At 39.4% G+C, this 15,341-nt stretch overlaps 1 protein-coding gene across 2 annotated transcripts in view; it reads right to left on the bottom strand.

Annotated features, from left to right (window-relative positions):
- cntn5 (contactin 5) overlaps positions 1 to 15,341 on the bottom strand; it is a 120,055-nt gene that overhangs the window by 17,360 nt on the left and 87,354 nt on the right. The window contains exons 12-17 of one of the 2 annotated variants that reach the window (XM_054793930.1): positions 14,993 to 15,137; positions 8,844 to 8,971; positions 8,319 to 8,506; positions 6,067 to 6,184; positions 3,978 to 4,136; positions 1,974 to 2,123 (exon numbers count right to left, since the gene is read on the bottom strand). In XM_054793930.1, the coding sequence (XP_054649905.1) occupies positions 1,974 to 2,123; positions 3,978 to 4,136; positions 6,067 to 6,184; positions 8,319 to 8,506; positions 8,844 to 8,971; positions 14,993 to 15,137 (888 nt within the window). Of the gene's footprint in view, positions 1 to 1,973; positions 2,124 to 3,977; positions 4,137 to 6,066; positions 6,188 to 8,318; positions 8,507 to 8,843; positions 8,972 to 14,992; positions 15,138 to 15,341 lie in introns of both variants that reach the window. The other variant, XM_054793929.1, reaches the window with a different exon arrangement.

The following is a 15,341-nucleotide window of genomic DNA, read 5'->3' as shown; positions in this document are numbered from 1 at the left end:
TCATTTTCTCATACATACTGTATTATGGAACATTGAACATAACACCAGGAGTGTCCAAACCTTTTCTAGCGATAAATGAAAGGATGCAACTTTTCCACTTTGATATTTAGTAAAGATATGCTAAGATCTTTATTTTAAAGAATAACTGCGTGTCAGCTTTGTCATATACTGTCGTTCCCCCCACTTTTGCTGTTTTTAATATCCAAATATTTCAATTTTCTTCTTAGTCTTTGTAAATTTTCTTTTTATAATATTTTGACTTTATTCCCATAATAACATTATATTAATAATTTTTCCTCATAATATTACAAGTTGATGCTCATAAAACTTCAATTTTTTCTTATTACAATACAACATTTTTGTCTTATTATCTAAATTTTCACTTTATTTTCATTTTTAAAAGAAATTATAGCTTTTTTTTCATTCCTGCTGTTGTGTTTTTTTTATTTTGCAATTTCAACTTTCTTCTTGTAAACTTTCTCACCTAATTATGACTTGTCTCTCATAAAAAATGTAAACTTTTCCTTTAATATTTCAACTTTATGCTAATGTTATTATTCATAATATTACACCATTATTCTCATAAAATTACGACTTTTCTCGTTGGATTACAACTTTTTTCTAATATTTCTTAATATTTTGACTTTATTTTTGTAAAAACATTGCAGATTTTTGCAATTTTTAAAGTTTTTCCCATTTTTTCAGCTTCACTCTGTGCTCTTTCCCCCCATTTTTGTATTAACATTTTTTTTCCCAAATATTTCTTCTTAAATAATCTTCATAAATTTTCTTTCATAATATTCATAATATTTTCATAATTCCCATCAAATTAAAACTTCCCCCCCCATTTAATTTTCCAAAAATTACTACTTTATTTAGTTTATTTCTCAAATTACAACTTTAAAAAAAAGTAATATTTCAACTCTATGCTAGTAAAATTTAATTATTGTTCCCTCATAATATTACGATGTTATTCTCATAAAATTCCAACATCTTTTTTCTTTAATATTTTTTCAATACTTTATTCGACTAAAATGACTTTTCGTAGCTACTATTATGACTTTTCCTCATAATGGTACGACGTTATTCTCACAACATTCTGACTTTTTCTCATGAGATAACTTTTTTCTCTTCTGTTTTGAGGTAATTCTTGTAAAATTACTGCTGATGGTAATTACTTTTACTTTTACTGGGTTTTGTTTTAGTTTTCTTTCTAAATAATATTTTTATAATGTGCCATGGGCCAATGAAAAAGACAACCATGGCCCGCGAATGGCTCTCGGGCCACACTTTGGACACTCTTGCTCTATTCTAATGAAATACCATAATTATCTAATCATATTTTGGTTGATTATTGGACTTATTTTTCCATCTTAACTTTACCCAGCCAAGCTGTTTTGTTTATTATTGTATTTATTTCACTCCTTGTAAACATGATTAAACTCAAAATTAGAAGCTGAAATTAATTACATTTATATTTACATGTATAGTACTATATAAATATATATAAATATTTATTTAAAATATAAAAAAATATATTATATATTATATTAAATTCATAAAATGAAAAAAGTGTGTGTGGGGGAAATTAGCATAGCGTTTTTACATTTCAATACGAGTGCTAAATTGAGCTAAATTCAGATTACAATCTGTGTTCATTGTGTTCATTCAAACTGTGCTTCATGATCACTTAAATGATGATGTTTACATTCAGTTCCACATTAATAACAGTGTTTGTTGAGATTTGAGATCATACTTAGGATAGACTGGATTAGAATAAGAAGCATATCATAAAGAAGATTATAGAAGACATTTGTCATACAAGAGTTGACCAACAACAACAATATTTTGGCTCCCAGGTTATTCAAGTTATTGACATAAATAAGCCATCAGTAATAAATGATAAAATAATATGTACTGTGTAATATGTAATATGTACAATATGTACTGTAGTAATATTAGTGCTGAGTTACCTGCTTCTTTAGTCCGAACTCCTCTGGAAGGTGCGCTGGGATCTCCGGTGCCAATGCCGTTGCTTGCCACCACTCGAAACTCGTATTCCACCCAAGGGTTGAGCTGCACCGCCATGGCTGACTCCAGGTCCCCCGCCACCGGCTCTGGGTCTGCAATTCGGCCAACAAGGGTTGCAACTTTAATAAGCTGAAAGGAGAATTGAGACTTTGTAGCACACAAAGCCAAAGCCGGTGTTTCATATTTAATCCAGCCTTCTGAGCCAGCAGAACAAAACAGCACAAAAGGCAGCGTGAAATATTTTCCTGCCGCTTTTCTGACTGTGCATATTTTTTACAGCGGGTGGTCACGATCTGCTTTTATTGTTGCTGCTGTAAAAAAAAACAGAAAAAACGCCAAAGCCGGTTACACGTGAGCAAAGCCGCTTTGACTCTGTCTTGCACAGAGCTTAGCTTTGGTAAATAAATGACGGGCCCGAGGGCGGACTAACGTGTTTACGAGTGCGTTTGCTAATCCTCTGAGGCGCGACATGCACGTTCTTACGCCAACAGGGTGGAGACAATCCTGGCAAATGTTCATAATTCATAATACATGCAGACCTGCACAATTACAACGAATAGAGCCAGACAAAAGTCTTAAAGAATTAAAGCAAATAGGCCACGGCGCCATGATGACACACTGTCAAACACTCTTTGGACCTTCCACCTTTTAAAGCTAATTGATGCTTTTTGTGTGAAAGTAAGACAAATAGAACTTTGTGCAGCACAAACACATCTCCTAATTGAGGCCAAAAAGGTTGACTTCTAACTAGGAGCACAATCCAACTCCCTTGGGTGACATTAAAAATGGAGTCCAATTATCTTTTGCTCAAGTCCAACAACTTAATTGTGTTCAATTGGCTTCTAATGCGCAGAATAAACCATATTTCCACCAAGTACGGTACGGTATTGAGCAACTTGCTGTACTATCTGTCTGTCTGACCATCTTGTGTTGATTGGCTCCATATTCATTACCGCTTTTTAGAGATACAAAATATATATATTTTTTCGAACCGATACCCACATGATACAATGTACTGATAACTGATCACTTTTTATATCCATCCATCCATTTTCTATGCCGCTTATCCTCATTAGGTTTGTGGGGATATGCTGGAGCCTATCCCAGTTGAATTCGGGCGACAGGCAGGGTGCACCCTGGACTGGTCGCCAGCCAATCACAGGGCACATATAGACAAACACTCACATTCATACCTATGGACAATTTAGAGTCGCCAATTAACCTAACCTGCATGTTTTTGGAATGTGGGAGGAAACCGGAGTACCCGGAGAAAACCCACACACGCACGGGGAGAACATGCAAAAATGGCCGATGGAGATTCGAACCCAGATCTTCCCGATCTCCTGACTGTGACTGTGTGGCCAACATGCTAACCACTAGACCACCGTGCGGCTTTTTTTACATCTACTTTTGTAAAATTTTAATTTAAGTGTGGTTTGTTCACACCTGGAAGTAAGAAGGACTGCAAGAAATTAGGATTTGACCAACTGTGCCTGATTCATCCTAATCAAATATGACGTTACTACGACCACATCACTACTATCAGGAGAACCAGAGTACAGAGCGGAGGCAGCCACCTGCTGTGGCCCAGCAAGGTGCACCATGTTCGGGCACACGCTCTGAGCAGCCGGTTTGACCTTTTGCACTTTGCGGGCGTATTCAGGTGGCTGATATGATTCTTTGTGTGCTCAATGGTTTTTTTCCCCTCATCTTTGGTACAACACACAAAATGTCTTCCTTGGAAAGTGAAGGTGAGCTCAGGGGAAGGTACGACGTCACAAGCAGGAGTAAAGAGGTGCGCTTAATTTGCTCACTCGCACAGTATGGGTCATCTCGTCTCATTGGAGCATTTTTTTTAATAATCGATTCTGGGAACTATTTTTGATGTTATCCGTATAACGTCATACTTCCCTCATATCGGCCTTATAATTATCATGCACCCCTACCGGTTTTGACGGTTTGCCAGCCCAAGGAGAAGGGGCTGCGGGCCTGTAAGTGATAGCTGCTGATTGGACTGTGGTTGTCCACTCCGCGAGTCCAAGACAGGGTGGCGCTGGTGTCGGTGATCTCCTCCACAATCACCACTCCAGGAGCGCCGGGAGGACCTACAGGGAGGGGGAAAAAAGCCACAGAGGAGGTCATGCCTCTGATACGTTCATGATAAGAAAACAAAACTATTAAAGCCTGTTTTCTGCTGCGTACGCTACGCCGACTCACTAATCCCCCTCCAAAACCCTCCTGCATCGCATCACGTGCACCTCCCCCCAAAAAACACACCTGAGGTCTGAGATGTGTGATTTGTTTTAGCAATGTCGTTTGCAAAAACATCAAAACAGGCGAGCTCTTGTTGGATCAATACTTTTTTGGGGGTGTTTAGGTGTCACGGCTCGCTTTGTTCCAATAAAAGTGAACATATGTTTTCCTCCATCGTGTTTAGTCAATGCAATCTGCAGGCGCAGGAAAAGCACAGCACTCCAGGGGGAACAGCTGGCGTTCGCCATGAAAGCCAACGTAGTGTGTCACCCGCCCCTACAAGGTGCCCGTTAGAAGGTGACAATAAAAAAAAAAAACACATGGAAATGGGAAGAATGAAACTGCCGCAAAGTCACGTTTGCAAACTGATCTGCAGTCAGTTGATCAGTGTCCACAAAGTCCAGCCATCCAGCAAAACCAAAACCCAATTTACTTTGCAGCGGATGACAGGCCCTGTCAGATCCACTTAAGACAAATTCTCTTCAGGCGGGCAGAGGGAGGCTTTCACACTAAAATATTCAAAGACAGACTTCAAAAAAAGAATATTTGTGGCGCTAAGGTGGTCACATGACAAGATTTCGACATCTTTTCCACTGCAGTGTTTGTACAAAGCATGAACAACACTACAAGTATAAAAACAATAAACGAATTATGTCGGAATATTACTAAAAGTTACAAAAATAAAAACATATCAGAGGAAAAGCTTAGAATATCATAGAAAATAAATAGTAATCTTACTGCAATACAGTCATCATTTATACAGTACCAATAAAGTTGTAGTATTCACAGAAAAGGTCAGAATATCACAGCACATAAGGTTGGGATTATAAAACCATAAAGTCGGTATCAGTGGAAAACCATGCTTATTATAATAAAGTCACCATATTATGTGAAAAAGTTTGAATGTCTGAAGATAAAGTCAGATGTTTTCCAGAATAAAGTTATTAAGTGTTACGCAAGTCATACGTTTTCCAGAATAAAGTGAGTATATTACGTATTACGTACCGTAAGACATATGTTTTCCAGTAGCAGTGCTATTAGTGGTATTAGTAGTAGCAGTGTAGTAATAGTAGTAGTAGTGTAGTAGTAGTATTATTATTAGTAGTAGTTGTGTAGTAATAGTAATAGTAGTAGTAGTAGTAGTAATGGCAATCGCAGTAGAAAGAAGTAGTGTCGTAATAGTAGTGTAGTTGTACTTGTAGTAACAGTAGTAGTGTAGTAGTACTACTAATAGTAGTAGTGCTGTAGTAGTCCAGTATTAGTAGTATTACAAGTAGTAGTAGTTGTGTAGTATTAGTAGGAGTAGTAGTGTAGTATTAGTAGCAGTAGTAGTGTAGTAATAGTACTAGTATTAGTAGTGGTATTAGTAGTAGTAGTAAGTTTTTATTTTTGAAAAAAATACTATCATCATTGGGAGGTTTGTTCAATAACATTCAACTTGTACTCTAAATGTTGATGACTTGAAAATTATGATGACTGTAATTTATATTGACTATTTGGCAAAATCAGAGCAAAATATCATTTGCACAATAATTTGGAATACAGTGTAGATGTAGTGTGGTAGTAGTGTAGTAGTACTACTACTAGCAATAGTAGTAGTAGAGTAGTAATTGTAGTAGTAGTAGTGTAGTAGAAGTGTAGTAGTAGTAGTAGTAGCAATAGTAGTAGTAGTAGTAGTAGTAGTAGCAGTAGTAGTAGTAGTAGCAGTAGCAGTAGTAGCAGTAGTAGTAGTAGTAGTAGCAGTAGCAGTAGCAGTAGCAGTAGTAGCAGACAGAAGCTGACCTCTAACGAGAAGCTGTGCGTCTGCAGCCATGGTGTCGGCGCTGGTGTGGGCCTTGCATGTGTATTTCCCGGCATGCTTGAGGAAGATGCTCCTGATCATGAGATCCACGGTGGAGGACTGCTGCCATGAATAAAGAACAAGTCAGGCATTAAAAGCGTGTGGAATGCTCTTTACATCGTGTAGCAGCTCAAGCGGCGGGAAAAAAATTCAGCTGCTCCCTCGCTCACTGCTTCTTTCCTCAGCTCAGCGTTTTCTCTGGGAATTGAGGAGCGCCGCAGGCGAGGCAGGGAATCACCGAGGGTCTGCAAGCGTCTGCTTAGCAAAGAGCCGGGATTAAAATTACAGAGCGTGCCTCCGCCTGGGACCCACCGTGCCTGCGCACAAACATGCGCCTCTCCTGGGTGGCGACGCATCAGGACGGACGTGATTGTGGCGTTTTGTTAATCATGACTCCTGTTTGTTTTCCATTTGGCTGTTAGCTGGAATCACATCCAACTCTAATACGTAGATTACTAACAGCACAAGATTCTCATCCATTCTATTAATGTAGGACACAAACTCTTGTTTTTCTACATCTATCCACTTTTACCTTTTTTACAATGTCAGCCAACTTATCAACCAACTATCATAACAAAAACACTCTAGTATTGCTACAAAAAACATATACACACGATGTTAACGTGATGCCACAGAAGATAAAAGTAGACATAATAGTACTAATAATACACAAAATACTACTATTACTACTAATAATATACTGTTCTACTATGAAGGAAAAAAAATAAGATTAGACCAAAAAAGATAAACCTAATAACAATGTCAATACTACAAATAATACTAGTAATAATAATAATACTTTTAACTAGGTATGAATGATAATTATCAGGCTGATATGAGAGAATTATGACATCATAGCGATAAATCCGATAACATTAAAAATAGCTCCAATAACCGAGAATTAAAAAAACCTCCCCAATGAGGCAAGATTACCCGTACTGTGCGGGTGAGCTAATCATGCGCTCCTTTTTTCTCCTCTGACGTTAACGGCCTGTCGTAACTTGTAAATAAACATTCACTTTCCGAGAAAGACATTTCGTGTGCCAGTTGTACCAAATGCTCCGCGATGAAGGGAAAAAGCCCCCATGAAGCACACAAACAAATGGCCTCCGTGGCATCACATTGGCTGCTCGGAGCGTGTGCGCGAAAACAGTGCACCTCGCTGGGCCACAATAGGTGGTTCCTCCCTCTCTATACTCCGGTTCTCCTGACCTCCGTAGCATCACGCCGGCTGCTTGGAGCATGTGTCCGAATACAGTGCACTTTGCTGGGCCACAGCCCTCCGCTCTATACTTTATTCTCCTGGTAGTCGTGATGTGGTAGCAGTAATGTCATATTTGATTAGGACAAATCAGCAGGTACAGTTGGTCAAATCCTAATTTGTTCCAGTCCTTCTTACCTCCAGGTGTGCACAAACTACACTTAAATCTGAAATTAAAAAGTAGATGTTATCAGTTATCGGTGCCATATCAATCTTGAGAAGCAAAAAGTTATTCGTATCAGTATCGGTTTGAAACAAGATATTGTGCATCTCTGCTTTTTAACATCAACAGAAAATAAAACAAGAAAAATAAAATATATTGTATTCAAACATTAACCAGAAAATACTAGAAAAATAATACCAAATCAGTCAAATACAGTATTTATAACAAAGCTGTTTTTTTGGACTTGCATGCCAGGTTGGACTTTTGTTTTCATTTGTTTCCATGAATATTTCTTATTTTGTATTTTGGCAGCGTAAGCAGAGCCTTTACTTCCTGTTTGGTTGATGCGGTGTCTTCAGCAAGAGTTGGGATCCTTGCTGCTTGGAAGTGTTACTTTGTGTTCCATCTTACGTTTGTGTTCTCTTTGGGTTCCATGGTGCCATTTTGCATTCTGCTCTGCTCCTGCATGTACTTTTCCTTTTTGGGCACGTTTGAGTTTTCCCTTCAACTTCCACGATGATTCTATTTCAGCCCCAAGCTGAGCTCCCTCGCCAGCCGTTGTATTTTTGTATTTTGTGACCCGTACGTTTGCGAGTCCTTGCGAGCGTCCCTTTTTGTTCATAAAGACTCTTTGACTGCGCTTGTCAACATGTTCTTGGCTCCTGGGATAAAGCAACATGCTCGTAGACGAAAAGGTAACAAGAAATATTAGCTGTAATAAAGGCAAAGTTGAAGGTGATATGGGATGAAAACAAACAAAGAATGCTTACTTTGGCTCGGACAGTCTGGATGTACTCAAAATGTCCGCCGGCCTGCTGGAAGCTGATTGGCTTGTGGTTGAAGAGCCACTGGAAGGTCACGTCCAGCGAGGTGTCGTGCGTGGCCTTGCAGCTCAGCACCACGCTCTCGCCCACTGTCACCTCCACGCGGCTCGGGCTCAGCTCCACACGCATGGCCTCTGCAAGCACAAAGCTGCTGCACTGTCACCTCAGGCTAACCCCACCCTGCGCTGTCACGTGACTGCCACCGCCGCACTGTGGATGTGCGTCCTGACGGCGAGTACGTGTGATAAATCCCCTGGCAGCGGAGCAAAGGTGGTGGTTGAGGGGAGGAAATGACACAGATTTTCACTCATTTGCCCTGCAGCTTGTTGCTAGGCAGATTTGGCAGGGCTGGCTCATGACTGCCCCATTGGCCAATGGAAAAAGTCATGCAAGGTTTTATGCTCTTAAGGTGGTACAATTCATGGTACATTTGCGTCTCTAAAGTAACGCAATGAAGGCATCATCACTTACCTTTCACCCACAGCGTGGCCGTCATCTCCGCCCAGCCCAGCTGGTTCTCCGCTCGGCACACGTAGTTGCCTTCATCGGCTCGGCTAGCGTTGGCGATCCTGAGAGTGTTGTTCCTCAGCAGCATCAACCTGCAGAGCACAAAGACGGCACTTAGCAATAGTCATGTACTTTGCATTCAAATACACATGAATAACAAATAAATTCAAATAACAGTACATGTGTTTGGAATGGGAGGGTGCCGAGGCGTACCGAGCTCCCACCAGTGTTGTTTTTGGCAGCCATTTTATTTTTAGTTTTAGTCTTTTGGATGAAAATGCTTCCTGTTTTGGTCACATTTTCTACATGTGATAGTTTTACTCGACAAAAGCTACAAACGATTTAGTCAATTTTAGTGAAAAAATAAATCAAATGAAATAATAATTTATGGAATTTCTGATGTCAATACATATTGGAAACTACATGAGGAAAAAAAGACAAAGAGGCGATACAATTACTCTCTCTGTATACAAAGGATGTGCCCTATGATTGGCTGGTGACCAGTAAGTCAGCTGGGATAGGCTCCAGCACACCACCGCAACCCTAATAAGGATAAGCGGCATAGAAAGTGGATGGATGTATACAAAGGACACTAGTAAAAGTCTACACATGAATAATAATGTAAATCCAATTCATCCGTCCCAGACATCCAAAAATATTAACACAAAACACATTTGATAGGGACAACAAACATGACAAACATGTCAGTAGTGTGGTGTCATGTTGGGGTTTCATGGTGGCGCTGAGGGTCGTATCTCCAGATGATTAAAGATGATCTTCCAGATAGACGCCACGCTAACAAGCTGACAAGGGAAGCCATTTTACTAGCTTGGCTTTTGTGGTGAAGAAGAAAGCGATTGTTTTTAGACAACGTTAAGACAAACGTGCGGAGCAGCGTTAGAAAAGTGCAGCGGTGAATCCGCATGACAAAGCAAAGTAAAGACTGTCAGAAGCGAGACGAGCCTTTCACCTCCGCTGTCCCCCCCGGGAGACACGGGTGTAATAGACGGGAAAGCAAACAGGGGAACACGGCAGGACTGGGAAGTAGCCACTGAAGGACGCCAGAATGAAGACAGCATCAATGCAGGAACGGGAAGCTTGCAAGGTATTAATTCATGAATATTGTTTGGCATTTAAATGGACATCATACAAGAGATGATGGAAATTGGCAAAGAAGAAGCCAGGAAGGCGTGACCGAGCCTTCACACACAACTCAGAGGCAATCTGCAGCCAGGAGACATTTTTCAAATTAGGGCGGAAATTCGCATCCTGCAAGGACGCCGACGCACAGAGGACAAGGCAGTGACTTCCATGCTACGCAGGACATGCTAATGGACTGGCAGGATATTTAAAGCACACCATAGGAGCGACCTATTTGAGGGAGATGATGAATACCAGTCTTATTTCCATAGAAAACCCACAAGAACTCACTGGCAGGCGGTGCATTTGTTTCCCGGGCCTTCGATGGGGCATTAAATAAAGCATCAATAATATACAGGTGACAGGTAATATAACAATTAGGGCTGCAGCTATCGAATATTTTAGTAATCAAAATTTTTTTTAGATTAATTGAGTCATCAGAAAAAATTTTTTTTGCTTGATTAAAGTGCAATTATAAATACACAAGACAAAATAAAACATTTCACAAAATAATGAATTAACAATTGCTTTAATTTTTTAGATAATCAACCGTTTTATTTCTTAAATTCACATTATGCATAGGAAGAAACTGTATTTTCTTGGGTCTGATGGACTACATGATGGTGCTTTGGTAGATCAATTTATCCATCCCAGACTGTAACTATATACTGGAAAAGGAGAGAAATAATAATTACTTTACTAAGATTACTAAGGCTAATTTACGTATAACTTTATTATGATGGCTGTGCATTTATAAATCCTAAACGTAGACAGGCTGACTAAAAATAAGACAAATATTCTTTATAAGATATTGAGTTTTTGCAGCGTTCAAACCAAAATGAAGACACCTTCTGTCGTGGAACACATTACTCTCAATTAAGTGAGTGACACACACTTCCTTGTTCCATTGCACAGTATTGTCTGACAGAAATGAGCAGCTACTGACTAGTGAGCTAAAATGTTTTTATTTTCCATCTTAACTCACAGCGTTGTGTTTTTGCAGATTAACTCCTCTTATGTGACTTCATACAACCCCGTACAAAGTCATGTTACCATCGTAAAAAGCTGCCACACATTCGGCAGCAGTCATGATGAAGAGAAAGCTAGCCCTCCACACAGCTAACGTTATGTCAGTAAGGTACATTAACCTTAATCTCACTGATTTGCACTATTAATATATTAATTTAACCTTATCTCGGATCTTCCGCTCCATTCGGGAGGAGATGATACAACACATAAGATACGGTGTTGTGGTATGTAAGTGCCGCAATACAACGGATACACTTCACGGTGTTCAACTTGCTGTTTATCCACATTTTCTGTCATTTTAAAAATATTTTGTTGTCCTTCTCTTTCGTTGCTTTGTCGCATTGTCTCGCCTCTTCAATCTTCCCGCACCATCCGCTTGCTTCTTCCTTGCCTCCGTGTTGGCGACGTAAGCGATTCCCTCGAGGCTGACAGAAATCCTCAATTATTTTTTGGAATTTAGGTACTGAAATTATTCAAGGAATCGTTGCACCCCTAATAACAATTGAAGGAGATAATGAATACGAGTCTTATTTCTATTGAAAACCCACAAGAACTCACTGGCAGGCGGTGCAATTGCTACCCGAGCCTTTAGTGGGGCCTTAAACGACCCATAATAGCACCACAATAACATCACAATTATATAAAGTATCAATCATACACAAAAAGCAGTGATGTGCGATACCACTGATTTTGTTTCCGGTCCGATAGCGAGTAAAATTCAGGCTGGTATCGGCAATACGATCTGACACCGATACTTTCACCTTGCGTGTCTGGTCAATTTAAATAATGAGTGTATTTCATATCATAGCATGAAAGACATTGAATTGATTAATTACATAAATTATTAATTTATGTAATTAATTCATTAATTAGGCCAGCAGAGAAGGCTTTGCTGGCCCTGCTCTGCTGCACACCACTAGAAGGACTACTTTGCTTTCCCCCATCACGTCCCCCTTGTCCGCCAACGTGGCAGACACATGGTCGTGTGTTTAAGAGACAAAAGGCTTGAGCATTAGTGGAAATCCATGCTAATTAAGCACCTTCATTAAGTCAGCCCAGCTGTCAATGGCAGATAAACTACGAGCCCTTTCGATTCCTTCCAAAACCACGTCCTTCCATCCATAAAGTCTCCGGTGGACAAAGGCTCATGTCACAAAATCTTTGCCCGGCGTCGTTGGGGTCAGCGCCTGAAAACTTGCTTTGTTTTCCAGATAGAAATCAGCTTTATCTCCGAGTGGATCACCCACGACCTTTTCAACATGCACCATCTAACGCACTATTGATTTTGTCCCAGCAAAGTGACAGGAGCACGTCAGGGTCGTCCTTGGTCTGCATGGATAACTTTGGACAACAACGTGATTCTAAACAAATTCTTCAGCATCTCAACTCTTATTGGGTAATAGGCGTGTAAAGGTGGCTATAGGGGTGTTATTTCATGTCTAGACGTCTCTAATGATGTTAAAAAGCATTATTTCTCTCTAATATGTCTTATTTTCTCTTATCATGTCTACTATATTTGGTAATAGGAGTGTAAAGGTGACTATAGGGGTGTTATTTCATGTCTAGACGTCTCTAATGATGTTAAAAAGCATTATTTCTCTCTAATATGTCTTATTTTCTCTTATCATGTCTACTATATTTGGTAATAGGAGTGTAAAGGTGACTATAGGGGTGTTATTTCATTGAAATGGCTCTAATAATGTTAAAAAGCATTATTTCTATCTAATACTGTATGTTTTATTTTCTCTTATCATGTCTACTATATTTGGTAATAGGAGTTTAAAGGTGACTATAGGGGTGTTATTTCATTGAAATGGCTCTAATAATGTTAAAAAGCATTATTTAACTCTAACATGTCTTATTTTCTCTTATCATGTCTACTATATTTGGTAATAGGAGTTTAAAGGTGACTATAGGGGTGTTATTTCATTGAAATGGCTCTAATAATGTTAAAAAGCATTATTTATCTCTAACATGTCTTATTTTCTCTTATCATGTCTACTATATTTGGTAATAGAAGTTTAAAGGTGACTATAGGGGTGTTATTTCATTGAAATGGCTCTAATAATGTTAAAAAGCATTATTTATCTCTAACATGTCTTATTTTCTCTTATTATGTCTACTATATTGGGTAATAAGAGTGTAAAGGTGACTATAGGGGTGTTATTTCATGTCAAGTGATCTCTAATAATGTTAAAAAGCATTATTTCTCTCCAATATGTATTATTTTCTCTTACTATGTCTACTGTATTGGCTAATAGGAGTGTAAAGGTGACTATAGGGGTGTTATTTCATTGACATGGCTCTAATAATGTTAAAAAGCATTATTTCTATCTAATATGTCTTATTTTCTCTTATTATGTCTACTATATTTGGTAATAGGAGTGTAAAGGTGACTATAGGTGTTATTTAATGTCTACTGAATTCTAATCATGTTAAAAAGCACGATTTCTATCTAATATGTCTTATTTTCTCTTATTATATTGACTATATAGTATTGGGTATTTCTCTTTAATATGTCTTATTTTCTCTCATTATGTCTACTAAATTGGGTAATATGAGTGTAAAGGTGACAATAGGGGTGTTATTTCATGCCTAGAGCAGTGTAATAAAGTTACAAAGCATATTTAGAAGGCGGTAAACAGGTTTTTTATGCTCTAACTACAAAAATATTCAATTTATAAATACGGAATCCTACTTTGCAGAAATTCACATGTCACGTTTGGGTGTGGAACGAATTAACCACCCTAAAGGAGGGATCACTGTACACCAGTGCAGTCGCGATACATATCCTTACTGCGTGTGTGAGCATATTTTGATATCATGTTTGTGAGTATATTTTGGTATCATTACTGTTAGTGTGGGAGTATATTTTCATATGTATGTGAATATATTTTGATATCATTACTGCTAGTGTGTACATATGTACAGTACATGTGTACATACATAGTACATACATACTTTCTAAGAAGGGATTTGAGGTGATGCTAACTAACTGGAGAACGCTGTTATCGCAAAAAAAGACCAGAAAAATGCCAGCAGGAAATAATCAGAGATTGTCTGCAGAGACCCGCTTTGCCGATATTTTAGGGAACAATTTTCTGCTCCCTAAACACTTGACTTTATCTGACGTCAGATAAAAGCCTGATCACAGGTACGACTTTCCTGCGGCTGCCACCATGGAAAAATAAGATTTGCAGCTTTGACGAATGCCTCGGAGGCTTTATCGGGTTCACGCCAGCCCGAGTCATTAATCATCATTTTAGGGCCGCACACTCGCAGAACCCAAAGCCATCCTTCAGCGGTGGCGAGTTCAAAGAAAAGCCCAATTCCTTCTTCCGTCTTTGCAAGATGAAATATTCCTCCATGAAAATGACCACATCAAGCCGACTTGGACTCGCTCCGGAGTGGCGACACTCGCAGGATTTGGCGAATCTTGGCGCCCACACAAAAGGTCCTGTTCGCTCGCTCGTGAACGACGCGGCGCCCTGACGGATGGTTTCAGCGGTGACGTCGCTCTCTTTGATTGACGGGGCCCGGCGCCTCCGGCCCACCTCTGGGCTCCTGGTGAAGGATGACTACTCAAAGCGCACGACAGCTCCAGATACACGCTGCGTCCAAGAAGCAGCGACGGCTCCAGTCTCCGAACATCTTCTACTCGCAAAGATGTTTTATTTTGCACTGACACTGCATTTCAGTCACACTAATAAAAATGTCTTCCAATGAGGGCACAGCGCCCCCAGAGGCCCAAAGCTTTAAAAAATAAGCAAATAAAAACATACTGTATGGCGAGAGGCAAACTTTTCATGGCTACATGAATATTTCACAGAGAAAAGTAAACTATACTTTTTATGGCTTGAATATTACAAACTGTGTGTTAAAACAAGCTTGGAAGGCTTAAAGTCAGCATTATTATCTTTTTTTTAATCATTGATCATGTTTACCTTTTACTTGGCTGGATCCTCCTGTCTCCTCGCCTCCAAGTGAGCCGAGGCTTGGGTGACGCCCGAGGCTTGCACTCGATGGAAACGTCCTTCCCAAGCGTGGCGATGACTCGCACGGGGTTGGGGATGAAGACGGGTGCCGACGCTGTGCAAAGAAACAACATTAAACAATGCTATATATATACAGTATATACTACTGTATGTACAAGTATATACACATACTGTATACACTCCTGATCCAAATATAAAGAGCAGTTGAAAAATGTCAAGATGTACATTTTGCACTGTTGGATATTAAGGAGGCTTTAAGTAGAGCTTCAAAATGCAAAAAAAGAAGATTACACCCTTT

Source organism: Dunckerocampus dactyliophorus, chromosome 12 (genome assembly GCF_027744805.1).
Source record: "Dunckerocampus dactyliophorus isolate RoL2022-P2 chromosome 12, RoL_Ddac_1.1, whole genome shotgun sequence".
Lineage (NCBI taxonomy): Eukaryota > Metazoa > Chordata > Actinopteri > Syngnathiformes > Syngnathidae > Dunckerocampus > Dunckerocampus dactyliophorus.
This window is presented reverse-complemented; position numbering and strand designations above follow the sequence as displayed.